The sequence below is a fragment of the Equus quagga genome, chromosome 8 (assembly GCF_021613505.1).
Source record: "Equus quagga isolate Etosha38 chromosome 8, UCLA_HA_Equagga_1.0, whole genome shotgun sequence".
NCBI lineage: Eukaryota > Metazoa > Chordata > Mammalia > Perissodactyla > Equidae > Equus > Equus quagga.
The window spans coordinates 29697563-29715603 of NC_060274.1; the positions used below are offsets into that span (position 1 = coordinate 29697563).

Here is an 18041-nt window from a genome sequence, read left to right on the forward strand (position 1 = left end):
TGCCTGGCATCAGAGGATGACTCCGATGTTGTGTTTACGTTTTTAAAATCTCATGTTGATTTTAGATGAACTTTAAACAATGTTCTTCTTATGCAGAAGACTTGACCAACGGCTCCTACGATGACGTCCTAAATGCTGAACAGCTCCAGAAACTCCTGTACCTGCTGGAGTCAACTGAGGATCCTGTCATTATTGAAAGAGCTCTGGTCACTCTGGGTAACAGTGCAGCCTTTTCGGCTAACCAGGTCAGTGCGGGCTGACCTCCTCGTGTTGTGCTTCTTTTTATTGTGCTTTACAGAGAGCGCAGTTTTTGCAAATTGGAGGTGTGTGGTGACCCTGCATCGAGCAAGTCTGTTGGCGCCATTTTTCCAATAGCCAACTGCTCGCTTCATGTCTCTGTGTCACATTTTGGTAATTCTTGCAATGTTCCAAATTTTTTCATCATTGTTGTGTTTGTTATGATGATCTGTGATCAGTCGTCTTTGATATTACTACTGTAATTGTTTTGGGACACCATGAACCGCACCCATATAAGACGGTGAATTTACTCAGTAAGTGTGTGTGTTCTGACGGGCCGTTCCCCTGGCTGTCTCCCCCTCCTCGGGCCTCCCTCTTTCCTGAGACACAACAATAGTGAAATTAGGCCGATTGATAACCCTGCAATGGCCTCTGAGTGTTCAAGTGAAAGGAAGAGTTGCACGTCTCACTTTAAATCAAAAGCTAGAAATGATTAAGCTTAGTGAGAAGGACATGTCAAAAGCTGAGATAAGCCAAAAGCTAGGCCTCTTGTGCCAAACAGTGAGCCGCATTATGATGCAAAGGAAAAGTTCTTGGCGGAAATTAAAATTGCTACTCCTGTGAACACACCACTGGAACAGAAAGTGAAGCAGCCTTATTGCTGATGTGGGGAAAGTTTTAGTGTCTGGATGGAAGATCAAACCAACCACAACGTTCCCTGAAGCCAAAGCCTAACCCAGAGCAGGGCCCTAACACTGTTCAATTCTCTAATGGCTGAGAGAGGTGAGGAAGCTGCAGAAGAAAAGTATGAGCAAGCAGAGGTGGTTCCTGAGGTTTAAGGACAGAAGCCGTCTTCATAACATAAAAGTGCAAGCTGAAGCAGTAAATGCAGGTGTAGAAGCTGCAGCAAGTTATGCAGAAGATCCAGCTGAGATAATGCGTGAAGGTGGCTACGCTAAACAACAGATTTTCAGTGTAGACGAAACAGCCTTGTGTTGGAAGAAGATGCCATCTAGGACTTTCACAGCTAGAGAGGAGAAGTCAGTGCCTGCCTTCAGAGCTTCAAAGGACAGGCTGACTCTCTTGTTAGGGGCTAATACAGCTGGTGACTTTAGGTTGAGGCCACTGCTCATTTACCATTCTGAAAACCCTAGGGCCCGTAAGGATTATGCTGAATCTACTCTGCCTGTGCTCAGTAAATGGAACCTCAAGCCTGGATGACAGCGTATGTTTCCAGTATGGTTTACTGAATATTTTAAGCCCACTGTTGAGACCTATGACTCAGAAAAAAGGAATCCTTTCAAAATATTACTGCTCAATGACAATGTACCTGGTCACCCAGGAGCTCTGATGGAGATGTGCAATGAGGTTAATGTTTTTATGCCTGCTAACACAGCATCCGTTCTGCAGCCCGTGGATGAAGGAGTAATTTCAACGTGCAAGTCTCATTTAAGAAATACACTTTGTAAGGCTGTATCAGCCGTGGATAGTGATTGCTCTGATGGATCTGGACAAAGTAAGCTGAAAACCTGGAAAGGATTCACCATTCCAAATGCCATTAAGAACTTTCATGAATCATGGGAAGAGGTCAAAATATCAAGATTAACAGGAGTCTGGAAGAAGTTCATTGCAACCCTCATGGATGACTTTGAGAGGTTCAGAACTTGAGTGGAGGAAGTCACTGCAGATGTGGTGGGAAAACCATGAGAATCAGAATTAGAAATGGAGCCTGAAGATGTGAGATGATTGCTGCAATCTCATGATAAAACTTTCACAGTTGCGGGGTTGCTTCTTATGCATGAGCAAAGAAAATGGTTTCTTGAGATGGCGGCTCCTCCTGGTAGAGATGCTGTGAAGACTCTTGAAGTGACAACAAAGGATTTAGACCATTACCTAAACTTAGTTGATAAAGCAGCGCTAGGATTAGAGAGAATTGACTCCAATTTTGAACAGAGTTCTACTGTGGGTAAAATGCTGTCAGGCAGCATCATGTGCTACAGAGAAATCATTCATGAAAGGAAGAGTCAGTCGATGTGGCAAACTTAGTTTTGTCTTATTGTAAGAAATTGCCACCGCTGCCCCAGCCTTCAGCACTTACCACCCTGATCAGTCAGCAGCCATCAACCTCGAGCCAGGACCCTCCTCCAGCAACAGGAGCATGACTCGCTGAGGGCTCAGAGGATGGTTAGAATTTTTTAGCAGTAAAATATTTTTAACTTAAAGTATGTACATTGTTTTTTTAGACCTAACGTAATCGCACGTTTAGTAAACTACAGTGCAGCGTAAATGTAACTTTTATATGCACTAGGAAACCATAAGAATTGTGTGACCTGCTTTACTGCACGGTTCGCTTTATTGGGATGGTCTGGAGCTGAAGCCCCAGTATCTGAGGTGTGCCCATACCCTAGTCTCAGCAAACAGCGTCCTCCCGTTCTTACACACCAGCAGTCATTGTGGCCCTGAGAAGTGGCTTAACCTCCCAGAGCCTCAGTGTCCTCATCTTTACAATGTGACTGCTTATACCTACGGTGTAATGTTTGTTTACTTCTGAAAAGCATAGCCTAATAGTAATATGATTATTCATAAGATTCCGAATCCCTATGAAGTTGGTCACAGGCGTCACATTTGTAATAAGTGTATCTAATCTACACTTATATTCCATGGCCTTTGGTTATTTAAAATTACGCAGTGCTGCAGTAGAACAGTGAGATCATCTGACACGTGAGTATGTGCTTTACACTGTGTGTAGGTCTTACAAGGATGGTTCCGATGCAGATGGTCCCTGGACCACGCTCTGACAAGCACTAACCAATGTAAGTGGCTTCTACAGGTAGCGACAGCACCAGGACTAACGAGCTCTATTTGAGTGCTTCCTTCTGCCCTCCCCGCCCGGGGAGAAAGAGTAAAAATTTTTGTAGTTTTTTTTCAGCTAATGCCCTCTGTTAACATTGTCATGGATGCAAAATTATTTTGAATTTGTACTTTATTTCAGTCCAGTTTTCTCCAGCATGGTAAGCTTTACTCTAAAGCCCGAGAGATTTTTAGGGAGCAATAAAGAATGTTTGTGTTTTACTCACATTCTTCCTGTAGCAAGTGGCAGAATCCAACTTAAGTGATTTTAAACCCAAAAGGGAAAATATGGAGCTCAGTTAACTTGGACGTCCTAGGACAGCATTGGTTTCAGATGGGAGAGAATACAGTTCAGAGTTACAGAAAGCGTTGTCCGAGCGCTGTCTTTCTCTCTTGGCTTTGCTTAGCCTTGCTTCTTTTTGTATATTGGTCTTTGACTGTCTGGTTACACAGAGATTTTCTGCACAGCGATAGAAAGAAAGCCGCTGGCCTCTCAAGCCTCCATCCTGGTAGCTTGGGATCCAAAAGGTGGAGTTGTTCTGCTAGGATCAAGTGCCAAGCCTTTGGATCAGTCACTGGGTCCAGGCCCTGTGGACTATGATTGGCAAGGCCTGGCTCACATGAGCATCGCACAGCCCAACAGCAAGGATGGATGTGAACACAGTTGACGAGCAGGCCTAGCAGGGACTATCTGGGATAAAGGACGTGCCGTGTCTGCCCCCAGGGAAAGAGGGGTGCCAGGCAAACAGAAGCAACAGATGATGGCTGACTTCTTGGTTGCCTGTATTGGGGTGTTTCCCATGCAGTAGTTTATTTTCCCTCTGAAACACACTGTAGTTGGAGTGGGTCAGTAGTCAGTGGTGCACAAGCGCTTTTTTCGGTAATGAGTTAGTGCCTCATCATCAATTATAGTGCCATGATCTGCTTTAACAGTACAATGGGGATAAAATGCCATTTTCTAGCAACCACAGGTCCTACGGCAGAACCTGGAATTGCAGAGGGAAAGTTTCTTTTTTCCCAATGCTCTGCCCACCCTTAACAGCAGAGGAGGGTATTGGGCGGTTGGTAAAAAGCCGATGATGGCGAGATACTGTTTTTTTCTTTTTCTGATAGAATGTCATGGTTTGACCTGACAGTAGTCATTTTCCTCTTGTTTTTTGTGTAAGAATTGAAGCCACTTGATGTGTCTTTCAGTGTTGGGGCCGAAGGCTCATAATACATAGTGTTGCAATTGATTGTGAGAAATCCTCAGATTATTTTTCTTTTGGAAGTTTGGGCACCATTTTTCAAATTGGGTGGAACTCCAATTCTGCAAGATGTTACCCATTGAAAGGTGACCCTCTTTTTGTGTACAGTTCATAGAAATACCATATTTGGTCCACCCCTCTCGGAGATTCCCGTGCATATGAACATTGATGCATCACAATAAAGAAACACGTTCACTGTTGTTAACACCTGGAGTTTCTCCCGCTTAACCATGAAACCGCCCTTTTTTTAATGGAACATCTGTTAACATCTTGAGGGATTAGTTTTCCAAAGAACACATTTTAGCAAAACTACTTTAGTATTCTAAACCATCTTACTTTTCCAAATTTGCCTTTAATAGAGGAATCATGTAACTTATTTCAGAGTAAAATAATTTTGTTTGTAGATTGCTTTGAGATCATTACAGTAGCTCTGCACATTCTTGTTTTATATCTCCATGCTGTAGTTTATATAATCACATATTTTAATTTTATTTTCAATTGATTTTCTTTACCTATAATATTATGGATGGTAAATTTTTTTAAAAAATAGGGATTACAGGGGCTGGCCCCATGGCCGAGTGGTTAGGTTTGCGCGCTCCGCTGCAGGTGGCCCAGTGTTTCGTTGGTTCGAATCCTGGGTGCGGACATGGCACTGCTCATCAAACCACGCTGAGGCAGCGTCCCACATGCCACAACTAGAAGGACCACAACGAAGAATATACAACTACGTACCGGGGGGCTTTGGGGAGAAAAAAAGGAAAATAAATAAATAAATAAAATCTTTAAAAAAAAGAAAATAGGGATTACAGATTGTGTATGGGAAAGGTATTTCCAAAGAGTCATTTATTCTTTTTTTTGGATGCAAAGAATTCAGTCGAAGGAGATGTATACTGAAGTCATGGTCCTGTTTTTTCTGTCTGCTAGGTCATCATTCGTGAATTGGGTGGTATTCCAATTGTTGGAAGCAAAATCAACAGTCCCAACCACAGTATTAAAGAGAAGGCTTTAAATGCACTGAATAACCTGAGTGTGAATGTTGAAAATCAAATCAAGATAAAGGTAAATTATCTGAAGTCACAAATGTGTAAAGTTATCTATAAATGAAAGAGAAAATAACAAAAAAAGTAAGTAATGAAATTAACTTTATGGCCAAGAATTACCTTGGGGTTTTTTCCACCTAATTGAGACATAATCAACATATAACATTGTGTGAGGTTAAGGTGTACGGCGTGATGATTGGATAAACGTATATACTATGAAATGATTACCACTATAGTGTTAGCCGACACCTCCATCACCTCACCTGATTACTTGTTTTTTTCTGTGGTGAGAACATTTAAGCTCTGCTCTCTTAGCAACTTTCAAATACACAATACAGTATTATCAACTGTAGTCATCACGCTGTACATTACATCCCCAGAATTTGTTTGTCTTATAACTGAAAGTTTGTACCCTTGGACCAACGTCTCCCCATTTCCCTCACCCCTTAAGCCACCATTCTACTCTCTCTTTCTATGAGTTGAGCTTTTTTAGATTCTGTATGTAAGTGAGATCATTCAGTATTTGTCTTTCTCTATGTGACTTATTTCTCTTAGCATAATGCCCTCAAGGTCCATCTGTGTTGTTGCAAGTGGCAGGATTTCCTTCTTTCTCATAGCTGAATAATATTCCATTGTGTATGTACCACATCTTTATCCGTTTAGCCGTCGACAGGCACTTAGGTTGTTTTCATGTCTTGGCTGTTGTGAATAATGCTGCAATGACCATGGGGGTGCAGATAGCTCCCCGAGACATTGATTTCATTTCCTTCACATAGATACCCATAAGTGGGATTGCTGGGATCTGGTAGTTCTATTTTTAATTTTGGAGGGAACCTCTGTAGTTTTCCATAGCGTTGTGCCAATTTACATTCCCACCAACAGTGCACAAGGGTCCCTTTTCTCCTCATCCTCGCCAACGCTTGTTATCTCTTGTCTTTTTTATAACCGCCGTTCAAACAGGTGTGAGGTGATACCTCATGGTGGTTTTGATTTGCATTTCCCTGATGATTAGTGATGTTGAGCATCTTTTCGTGTGCCTGTTGACCATTTGTATGTCTTCTTTGGAAAAATGTCTGTTCAGGTCCTCTGACCATTTTTTAATGGAGAATAAAGCAGAAGACAGAGGGACCTGAACCAGCCAGTAAGAGGGGCAGTGAACTTTTGAATTTGGGGTTCTGTTTAATTCGAGTTTGGTAAAGGAACCAGGCCAGAGTCAGATGACATCAGCAGAAAGATACAATGAATTAGGAAATGATATTATTGCAACATTTATTGAGCTCCCGCTCTATGGTACACAGTTTAGAAATGAACATAATTAACTCTTGTTTTAAGGAAGCTGGAAGGAGGGAGAACCAGCCTGGTGGTCTAGTGGTTAAGATTCGGTGCTCTTACCGCCATGGCCTGGGTTTGTTTCCCTCTCAGGGAACCACACCACCTGTCTGTCGGTTGTCATACTGTGGCGGCTTCGTGTTACTGTGAAGCTGAAAGCTCTGCTACCGGTATTTCAAATACCAGCAGGGTCACCCATGCTGGACAGGTTTCAGTGGAGCTTCCAGAGTAGACAGACTAGGAAGAAGGACATGGCCACCAACTTCTGAAAAAATTGGCCATGAAAACCCCATGAATAGCAGCGGAACATGTCTGATGTGACACCAGAAGGTGAGAGGATGGCACAGAAAGACCAGGCAGGGTTCCGCCCTGTGTGCACAGGGTCACTAAGAGTTGGAATCAACTCCAGGGCACTAACAACAAAAGAAGGATAAGGCAAGTCCCTAAATAGTTGTAATTCAAGGCAGAACATGATGAAGTATTTTAAGGAAAGATATAAGTGAAACATTCTTGAGTACACAGACAGAGGAGATCTCATCAAAAAAGTTTCTGTAAAAAGCAGAGTCCAACCTGCCTCTTAAGAACGTGTAAGGTTTCTACAGGTAGAGTCGGGCAGGAAGGGAATTCCATGAGAAAGGAGCGAGGAGACGTGGGCACAACCTCAGGGTTCACTGAGCTGCCCATTGGGTAATCTCATTACTAGAACTGAAATGGTCGAAAGATTCAGAGATAATAAGGATGTAAATGCTCAGCGTGTCTTAGGAAATGCTTTGAAAGCCATCAGCATCTTACGGAAATACATGATTTATAAAGAGCTAAGGAAATGCCGTTTTTTCAAAGTATGGATATGTAATGAAATTATGACCGAGAGCCAGTTGAATTGTAAATATCATTTAGATCTTGAAACCAGATTGAAAGTTTAATGTCTTTTTGCTTTACTGCCATTACTTTAGTTTCTATGGTAACATGGATACATTTGGATAGTTTTAAAAAATTAATACTGGCTTATGGGACAGTTGGTAATTGCTAAGCATTTTATATTAGGAAAATTTTCTTACCAGTCAGGACTTTTGGTGGAGATCAGTTTTGGTTAGGTAAATACCAGTTATCTGCTAGACATAATTTTTCCCAGGTGGAAAGATCATGGCCTGACATAGAACATAGAGTTTCAGAAAACTTTCCGTCCTGCTGGGTTTAGTTCTGTCACGTGTGAAGCAGGAGGTCTGCCGGCATCTCATTACGTTTTGCCAGCGGTGGTGAACAGCATTATGAAGGAGTAGGTCCTACATGCCCATATACCTAGGTGGATAAGAAGAACCTTGGGCCACATAGCGTTTTGCCTGTGCTTACTTTTGATAGAACTAACCGTAAAGAAGACTTCCGTTTCCTTTTGCCCCCCTGTTCTTTATTTCTAACATGATGTCGCTCCTAGACCCTACCGTTAAGGTACTTACCGTGATACAACACGGCCTCACACATGTTCCTCCTTAATCCTGTTGTGCCCGGAGCAGTTGACACAGAAAGGTAGACTGAGTCAGGAGGCACCCAACAAAATGAGAGGCCACGGGTGTGGGGAGCATGGTCTCTGGAGTGGGAACAGCTCCCCCACCGGCTGGCATCTGTTGGGCAGGGGATTCAGGCTCCTTGCAGACGTTAAGGTCCTTGTCTATAAAATGACCATAAGTATCTGCCTCGTTAGAGTTGTCTTAAGGATCAAGTGAGGTCTGTTTGTAAAATGCTCAGCACAGTGCTGGCATTAACAAAGGCAGCTTTAAAAAAAAAAAATTCACCAAAGTTTGAGGGCTGGATAGAAATGTCATCTTTCTGAGGAGCCAGTCTCCTCCTGAACACTTGTCCTCCTCCATGGCACAGAAAAGAAACTGATTGATAGAAGAATTTGGGAGAGTCTCCGATGCTTATTTTTCCCCCGATCGCCTTTAGATATACATCAATCAAGTCTGTGAGGACGTCTTCTCTGGTCCCCTGAACTCTGCCGTGCAGCTGGCCGGACTGAGATTGCTGACAAACATGACGGTTACCAATGACCACCAGCACCTGCTTTCCAGTTACATTACAGACCTGTTCCACGTGTTGCTTACAGGACACGGACCCACCAAGGTGAGGACACTTAGGACTTATAGAATGGAGAGCTGTTGCACGAAGCTTATTAAGACTGGGATGGAATTCACAAGTCACCTCGCTCAAGGCGATGTCCCTCACGAAAGAGAGAAAGTTGGGTCAAGCTCGTTAGAAACCCTTACAGAGGGTTTTACTATTTCTGTCTAACTGGCACAGGTGAGAGAAAAATGCACGAGCATTTTCAAAGGACCAGACGTGAAGCTATACTCCCAGTATTCGATGTCACTGAACTTATTTCTGAAGTTATGAAGTTGTGATCACAGGAGACCCTCGCTATAGTTCTTTTAAAATTTGTTCTGAGCTGTTTTTATATGGGCCTTTCACATTCCCAGTAGCCAGACTTATTTGGGTCTGGTCCAAGATGTATCTAAAGACCTTCCGAATTAAATGTCATAATCATATTGGTAATATTTTAGCAACATTGCTCCGTCCATAGGCCATTTCCAGAATGCGTGCTGCCATCGCCATCTCTCTCTCCAGTGGAGCAAGGGAACTGCAGCCCCTGAGGCCCCGTGGAAGCTCCCCTTCCTTCCACCCCATGGTGTCACCGCTGTAGGAGAAAGCTCTCATTGGCCTTTTCTGCAGCTGCCTGCCCCAGAACCTCAGAGGAAGGCTGAGTTCAGAGCCCAGCGAGGCTCTTGGGGGCCTCGTAGGTCTGTCTCAGACGTGGTCTGTGCTGTGATAGATTTTATGACTTTTTCAGAGGTGACTCACACCACAATAGTATGTTCTGTTTTGTTTTTCCATTACATTGCCTAGTAAACTATTTCTGGGATAGAGAACTTGCTTTTTTGGTCTGTCTGGGAAACTACCCATGAATTATAACATTGTTTCTCCATAAAAAGTGAGTTGAAAGTTCCAACTTGCAAATGAACTTTTGGATACTAATCCATTTCTAAGTGGGAAAATGTATCCATTTTAGAAATTTTCTTAGTAAATGATCACCAAAATGACTTTTAAAAATCTTATCTTTAATAAATGATCTCACTGTACTATAATAATAACCTTTTAAGTACAACACCGATTCATAACTAAATACAAAAGTGGACGATTAATGTGAAGAAACCTGTGTTTGCTGCATCTGTCGTCGTGAGAGCAAAGAAAACCAGTGGCTTAAAAGAAGTGTCCTGGAGTCACCACAAGGTGGCACATGTGACAAGAGAAAAACAGGGACCTAATATGGTTTCAAACCAAAACACATACAGCCGTTTAATCTCTAGCTGTACTCTGTATTTTCTCCTCACATTTAACTCCCTTCTAGAGAGCACGGCAACGTGGAATTTAGTTAAGGAGGCTCGGTGGCTATTGCTGTTACGATTCCCTGGTTGTAAACCTGCCCTCATTGGCTGCTAGGGCCTCTTCAATTCCAGTGACTGCATGGGTTCAGGAGCGTCCTGTTTCATAACTTTGTCCCTGTTTTCCTAATCAAAACTTCACTGACGTTGGAGACAAGTGTTTATTGCTGACACTTATTCTTGGTGTTGGTGACAGCCAGTCAGGCCAGACCAGGTCTGCCCGTGACCTTCAGGGAGTACACTAGAGAGAGGTCGGAGGTCGGCTTTACTCTTCTCCCTTGAGAGGTCATCAGTTAGAGAGGATGTCTGTCTGAAACGAGAAGTTGTCCCCGAGAAGTTGTCCCCCGTGGTTTCCCTGGGGAGGGGGATGGGCAGACAGCATGCTGGCTTTTGTTTTTACCTTGTTCCCTTCTGCACTGTTTGAAATTTATCGTGCCCGGGTATTAATTTTATAAATTTTTTAAAGTAATTTAAAAAAACAATAAACTTCAGCAAAGCTATATATCCTCCTCCTTAAACAATGGAACTCATACAACATGAGCGGAATATGTGCATATATAGAATACTTGCATTTAGACCAGAAAGAGAACACCAAAATCTTCTGGTCGTGGGAATATGGGTAAATTTCCTTTTCCTTTGTGCTTTTCTGTACTTTTAAAAAAATGTTCTATGGTAAACGCAAAATGCCCTTGTAATGAGGAAAAGCTTTGTAAAATAGACGTCGGGGTTCCTTCCCAGGTCTAGTGAGAGCACCTGTCACGTTTTCCTGACGTCACAACCCCTCCGTGCTCCTCCCTTTTGTAATTTCAAGTATCCTGTAGAAAGGTATAGTTTTACATGACCTTTGTTTTTAAAGGTGGAGCTCTCTGTGAATGTTATTACTGACTTTTCAGTTATAAGTGGTAAGAAGGCCAATATTTTAGCTAGTTGGCGATAAGTTAAACATTTGTTTGCTGATTATTTATATCACTGCCTGTTTAAATAATTGTAAAACATTTTCCACATAATAGAGATAAGCTCAAAGATTTCTAGTAACTTACTAAAAAGAAAAGGGCCGTGTTGTTACCTATTTAGTCTTGGTAACCAAACTGTTCTGAAATTTTCTTACTTTAAATAGAAATAAACTGAGCTTTCACAGATTCCTTTTTTCTACCAAGATCCTGTTTCAGTTAGCAGTGATCGTGATTAAGACCATTTATGTAACACATGTTAGGTCACCACGAGTTAGGTGTGGGGCGGGTAGTGAAGACATTCACAGTGTTCCGTCTCCCGAGCAGGGCGACTGGGAAAAGAAGGTTTGACTATCACTGCTGTGTGGAGCATGCACTGAGAGTGGATGGGGGTTCAGAGGGAGCCCATCTAAGACGAAGTGAGAGGAGAGAATGCAAGCCAGGCCTTGAAGCAGAGGCAGGACTTTGAAACGTGGACATGATGAGAGGAAGTTGCCAGGGAGAGAAAATCCACGCTTCCTGGTCTGAAATAAAACCGTCTTATTCTTATTTCAGGTTCAAGTTTTGAAACTGCTTTTGAATTTGTCTGAAAATCCAGCCATGGCAGAAGGACTTCTTGGTGCCCAAGTAAGTAGTTTATGTATTTGTTTTGTAAATATAGAAATATATAGATTTGGACAGATAGATCTGGAAAGATTTATCCCAAAATGTTAACAGATATTATCTCTGAGGAGCAACATTAAGGGTGTTTTTTTGTGGGTTTTTTTTTTTTGGTTCTTTTTGTGTATATAAATTTTCTGTGGTAAGCATATTTCACTTTTTTTTTTTTCCTTCTTGCTAAGGAAGATTCACCTTGAGCTAACATCCATGCCAGTTTTCCTGTTTTTTGGTATGTGGGCCACCAGTACAGCATGGCCACTAACAGAATGGTGTAGGTCTGTGCCTGGGAACTGAACCTGGGCCACCTAAGCGGAGTATGCCAAACTTAACCACTAGGCCACTGGGGCTGGCCCAGGCATATTTTACTTTTGAAAATCATTTTTGAAAAGTTCTGCCTAGCAACAACAAATTATAATGTTTCTGTCTGTACCCAGTTTGGGGTATACTTGTGTCATCACAGCTTTTATCCTTGACCTGTTGTGTTCACAGGTATCTTAGTATCCCCAAAACACTAGCCTTTATCGAGTCCAGTGTGAGCCCGATGCTAGGTTGAGTGCCAGGATGCACCAGCGAGGACAGCACGACGCGGTGCTGTCCTCAGGGAGCTCACAGTCTGGGGAGAAGACACAAAACACGGAACAGACGAACGAGATAACTGAAAGCTGAGACAGGTGTCGAGGTGGAATGGACCTCGGCTCCTGTAGAAAGGGGCCCCACAGGACTCATCCTGTTCGTCCCCACACCCCGCAGGGTGTGTGCAGTAAAGGTTTGAGGAATTAACGAGTTCCCAGCAAGACTGGATGATGGATCTTAAAGAGGAAACGGATGTTTTTCCAAATGACTACATTCCACAATTCAAAGGAAATAGTGTTTTTCAGCTAAAACACGCACCCTCTTTTTTCCATCAGTATAGAGTGTAAGGGTGCATAGGATTTTACATTGATGTTATGCAGTCTTAAGGATAATTTTCTATGACAAGATTTGAAAAATGCATTCAGTGCAGTTTTAAAGTGTGAAAATGTACATGAAAAAATGTTTTATCATTAAAATAACACCCTTTCCTGTTTCAGGTGGATTCATCATTCCTTTCCCTTTATGACGGCCACGTGGCAAAGGAGATTCTCCTTCGAGTTCTTACACTGTTTCAGAATATAAATAACTGCCTCCAGAAGGAAGGCCGCCTCGCTGTTCAGCCTCCTTTCACTAAAGGTTCACTCTTTTTCCTGTTATATGGAGAAGAATGTGCCCAGAAAATGAGAGCTTTACTTTATCACCCTGATGCAGAGGTGAAGGAAAAGGTAACAATAATCCCAGAGTCCTAATTGGTCGGTCATGTTTGTCCAGAGTGACGTAGTCTGGACATAAGGCACATCAGCTTATCTTCCACCTTCCTTACAAAGGGATTCCTTCAGCTGCTGAATTTGAATAGTAAGTGTCGTGTTTCATCACCAACACAGCTCTAACTTGCCACAGTCTCCTGGCGTCCTGTGGACCATTTCATTGATACCAAATGAATTAAGAGTTTGTTCTGAAACCTTTTTTCTTTTTTTTTTTATTTTGCTGTTTGCTGAGATACTTCCGTTATTCTCTCCCCACGAAGAGAGGGTGACCTTGGCTGCCCTTCTGCTGTCAGAAGTGCTCGGCAGTCACTCGTCAGACACAGCAGTGGTATGTGATCGATTAGCTGTTTCAGAACTGCCCTGGGGTGACCTTGTTCTTTTAGTAGCGACGAGATCCTGAGCTGAGATCTCGAGTCTGCCTGCCAGCCCAGCCACACTGCTTCCCAGTCTTTTCCAATCATGAGAATCTTTTCTAGTCAAACAGAACTGCAAACTTCTAGGGCAAGTGTTTCCTGGTTCTCACCCGCTCCCATCCACTGTGCCAGGATATAACGACATTATGTATAGAATACTGGGATCAATCAGAGTGTCCATCCATAGGCAATGGGTTACATCAATTATCTAGTCTTACAAGAACAAAGCAGGTCTGATTATGCTGATGTGGAAAGACATCCGTGAAATGTGGATGTGTTTTCTTTTTAATGAAAAATATTGATGCTTATATACAGACAGAATGCTTCGGGAATGGCACTCAGGCTCCTGGGGGTGGGGAAGTGACTTCTCTCTGTACACCTTCTGCCATTTGAATTTTTTTACTATGAGCATAAATTTTATAATTTTTTTAAATAAAAAGGAAAAAGTAACTCACACGATTATACATATTTTCTCCCCTTGATACTTTATTCATTTTCATCCATATTTTACTTGTCTAAAATTACAATATATGCAAATTTCTCAGCTGCTGTCTTTCTTAATGGTATTTTTATTCTGTAAGCTACTATAACAACTTAGCGATATATTCTAATTGTCAGGTTTTATAATATTCAAGTTCATAACTGCCACCATGCTTAGCATTAAGTAAATCACTCTGCAGGCACAAGCTTTCCTACTCATGTATTTAAGGCAAAGCTTTAGGAATACTTTAAATTTCATTTGTAAATACATGGATTTTCATAGGAAGTCACAAATCCTCAAACAAAAATACGTGTATTCTCAGGGTTATCCTGATACAGAAATCAAACTTGGGAGAAATATTTTTACAATAGAAAAAGGATTCAGTATTAGGGTGAAAACATGTAAATTCCCAATTGGCTACAGTAGTAATGTACACATGATAGCTATGAATAATATTTTATCAGTGATGCAAACATAAGTATTAATTCTCTGAAAGGCACATTTCTTTATACTTTTTTTTAACCTGCCTGCTTATTTAATGAAAATATATATTCAAAACGTGCACACATTAAAAACTAGGATTTGGTTTCAATGTGCTTTTAACAGCAGTGTATTCTGAAACTCTTTTCTTTTCCTCTGTTATTAGTTTGAATGAATAAACCCATTTCCTAGAGATCTGAGCGTTCAGTCTGAAATGTCAGAATGCTAGAGAAAAAGGGGAGTCATTTTTAACTACCTAGAAAGAACTGCACCGTGAAAATGCAAGGTGGGTCTTTATCTGCTTAGGTCGTGGCACATGTTGGCTTTTATTAGGGGGGATTTCTCCTAATTGGCGTTTCCCCCTCTTGGACAATGAGGAATGACAGTGTTCCTCAGTTATCATAGGAGAGGGGCAAACCTCAGTAAAATGTCACATACTGGTGTAGATGCCAGCTAATCAAAAAGGAAAATGAAATTGACTTAGAGGATAAGACAGATTAAAAGGTGTGATGACATTTTAAACGGAATGGAGGAAAGAGAATGGATTTGTCCTATTTTTCAAAATTTGTTTTTGCTTTGCACATAAGTGAAAAATAAAATGGGAACCACTCAGCAGAGCGAGAGTCTATAAGGAGAGATGAACCTCGGTGTATTCTTAATGAATAAAACGTCAAAGTAGAATGAGTGCTAATAATAAAAAAGCTTGTGAGGAAGCCTAGAAAAATGAGGCAGGCCCCATTAAGTGGAAGTAGAACATAAAGTGCTTAGAGATCCTCATCTAACAGTACATGTGAATACAAAAATAACGTTAAGGCCATTCATGGAGCAGAAATAATTAAGCAAGATGCACTTGCTTCGTGGAGCAGAGGTAAGAGATGAATTTTCAGTTTGGCGTGCAACAGCAAGGAAGGCGACCACAGAACACTGGCTGGTCCCAGGGCAACACTGCCCAGAGCAAATCCACCATAAACCTAACATCCTGATTCACGTCTACTTGCTGAATATTCTTTTGAAGTGAAAACATTTATGCTTGTTCAGTTTTTTTCCTGAAGGTTTATCTTATGGGGAAATTTTTTGTGCTTTAGTGCCCCAAAATCACATACATTCACATTACATATACATTTCCCCTTGACGGATTTGCATCTTTGTTGATAAAAATGCTAAATTTTGATAAAGATCAATTACATTTATTTTGGCTATTACGCTCCAGATTTCCAAAATGAGATAAAGTTGTTACTTGCTAATATATATCCTAATATCGTTTTGTATCCTAATATATATGCCGAAGTCTACAGCAGGAATATTATATTATCAAAAGCATTAGCCTAGTTTCAGCTGTCAAATCTACCTGTCTGTATTAGGCAATGATATCTTAAGAAATCATTTTCTCTTATATTTTCAAAGTGCTTTTCTTTTTAAAAAATCTATTTATTCACATTTTTCGGAGGTAGGTCAAAATTATCCTCTTGTTGCGCATGAGGAAACAGGCACAGTGAGCATAGGTGACTTGTCTCGGGGTACACAAAATCCATGGTGGAGGCAGGATTGAAGTTGAGATGCGTGGCTAACATGGCATGCATCTATGTGTGCTATAGAGCTCTGCCTGGGTAGCATTTGATGCAGAAAACCTATTTTGATTATTTTGCATGAACAAAGTTTGTTTCACTGAGACTGTGGATCAGGAAGACAGAATGAAGATAGAATGGGCCTCTGCTGTACCTCATCAGCCCTCCCACTGAGGAGGGGAGGGTTCAGAACCATCCAGGGACCACAAGCCCTTACAGGACAAAAACTCAGGTCAGCTGATTCCCAGAATCACCAACTTTTTTTTTTTACCACTAGTGTTCCACACTGGCTTAATAAAAGAATCATGCTTAGGGCCATTTAATATAAAAATAGAAGACATCTGAATCATGTAAAACAAAATATTTATAAATCTTATTGATATATTTCGAGCTAAGAAACCAGGAGAGAAAATGGAACGTGGAGAGGATAAAATTTAATTCAAAGTGTGTGGTCTATTAACATTTAAGATCTGCATCTATCTTAGTAAAATATCATTTCCTTGCAGCTATATTTGTGCTTAGCAGATCTGACTTTTAGATTAAAACAAGAGACTTTCATAAATCATTTTCTTAGAACAAACTCCCTCTGCTCAGCTCAGGTGTTTTGATTTGGGGGTTGTAGAATATAGTGTTCCCCTCTTTTTAAAAATAAAGTCTTTAAAAGTGGTAACTTAGCCCAAACTCCTAGGTTTTTATGCTTAAAAAAAAATCACTTAACATTTGGCGTATAAGCTAATGCTAATAGAGCGCAAACCGCTATGAGCATATGAGAGTCAATTTCATCATTTCTCTAATGTGAATATAAGAAATGTTATGTGCAAAAATCTAGGTAAGCAGACAGCCTTGACTCACCTTATAGAAGCCCCTTAAGAACAGAAATGTCTTTAAAATCAGTTTTTCACAACCTCAAAATTCTACCATTAAAGTGTAATGCTTTAGTAAAAAAAATCCCCCTGCCATGCTTATGGCAGAGAATGATTCAGAATCCACATCAGCCAGCTGGGTCCTTACGTGACCCAGCCTGAACTCTTCTTCGTTTATAGGAACTGGCAATCGTGTCAGTGAGCAAGTTATTACACAAAACATAACACACCAACTTGCGGAAGTCCTTTCCAAATGTGAAAAAGCATCATACTCGTCAATTTCTTAGTCTTTTCAAAGATGTATCAGATGATGTCTTTTTCATTAAAAGCTCCTGTGCTCGTATTTATTCAGTTTTCATCAGTGTTAAGGTATCTTGATTCTCCATGCTTCAAGACAAAAAAATCTTCAGTCTTAAGTCCGTATCTTTCTAGAGCCTCACTCAGTTTCAGTGGGGGCTCTAAGTAATGCTGGCAAAGGGCAGAGGGGAAAAAATGGAAAAACATTAGCCAAACGTGCATTTGTGAGAGATTTCAAATAACAGTTCAAACTAAAACAGGCAACACAGGCATTTTTAAAGCAGGCATTTCTTCTCATTGAAGTATTAGCAGATGAGTTGATCATATTTTATAATATACTCATTAAGTGTTCTATCTATCCAAACACCGTGGACATCACATTTGGTGCCAACTTAGATTGAACATCCTTCAATTGCATGAAATCTGACCACTGTGTCACTGCATGAAATTCCGATCTAAATGGAATCAGTCATCTTAAGATGCCCAGCTAGTACAGCATGCGGCTCTTGAATGGACTCAATGCCAAAGATAATATTAGAGAATTAAATGTTAGAAATACGAGAGGGAGGGAGCGTGTGTGTGTGAGCGAGCAAATGCTAGAGAAAATATTTTTGGCTGCAGAAGGGTTGTTATCTTCAAACCCTAGCCAGACATCGACACTGGTCTGCAGAGTGAAAGGGAGCCTCGAGAACAGACAGGACAGGTGGAATTTCCCCCCCTTGAAGACAGCACACTGTTGCAGAATGTTTCGACCTTCTCATATATTTTCCAGATAAATTGAAACCACTTGAATGTGTGTTGTTCTAACTACTGAATAAAATCGTTAAAGAAATTAAGGTATATAAGATAAATCAT

General features: G+C 41.2%; 2 protein-coding genes across 6 annotated transcripts in view; one reads left to right on the forward strand and one right to left on the reverse strand.

The window, feature by feature from the left end:
* ARMC10 (armadillo repeat containing 10) overlaps positions 1-13959 on the forward strand; it is a 26989-nt gene extending 13030 nt beyond the window's left edge. The window contains exons 2-6 of the mRNA XM_046669996.1: positions 97-245; positions 5259-5393; positions 8645-8821; positions 11643-11714; positions 12818-13959. Coding sequence (XP_046525952.1) covers positions 97-245; positions 5259-5393; positions 8645-8821; positions 11643-11714; positions 12818-13069 — 785 coding nt within the window. The 3' untranslated portion in view covers positions 13070-13959. The remainder of the gene's footprint in view (positions 1-96; positions 246-5258; positions 5394-8644; positions 8822-11642; positions 11715-12817) is intronic.
* The window catches only part of NAPEPLD (N-acyl phosphatidylethanolamine phospholipase D), a 40148-nt gene continuing 35710 nt past the window's right edge, over positions 13604-18041 (reverse strand). For 4 of the 5 annotated variants that reach the window (XM_046669999.1, XM_046669997.1, XM_046670001.1 and 1 more), the window contains exon 5: positions 13604-17357. In XM_046669999.1, the coding sequence (XP_046525955.1) occupies positions 17238-17357 (120 nt within the window). In that variant the 3' untranslated portion in view covers positions 13604-17237. The remainder of the gene's footprint in view (positions 17358-18041) is intronic. The other variant, XM_046669998.1, reaches the window with a different exon arrangement.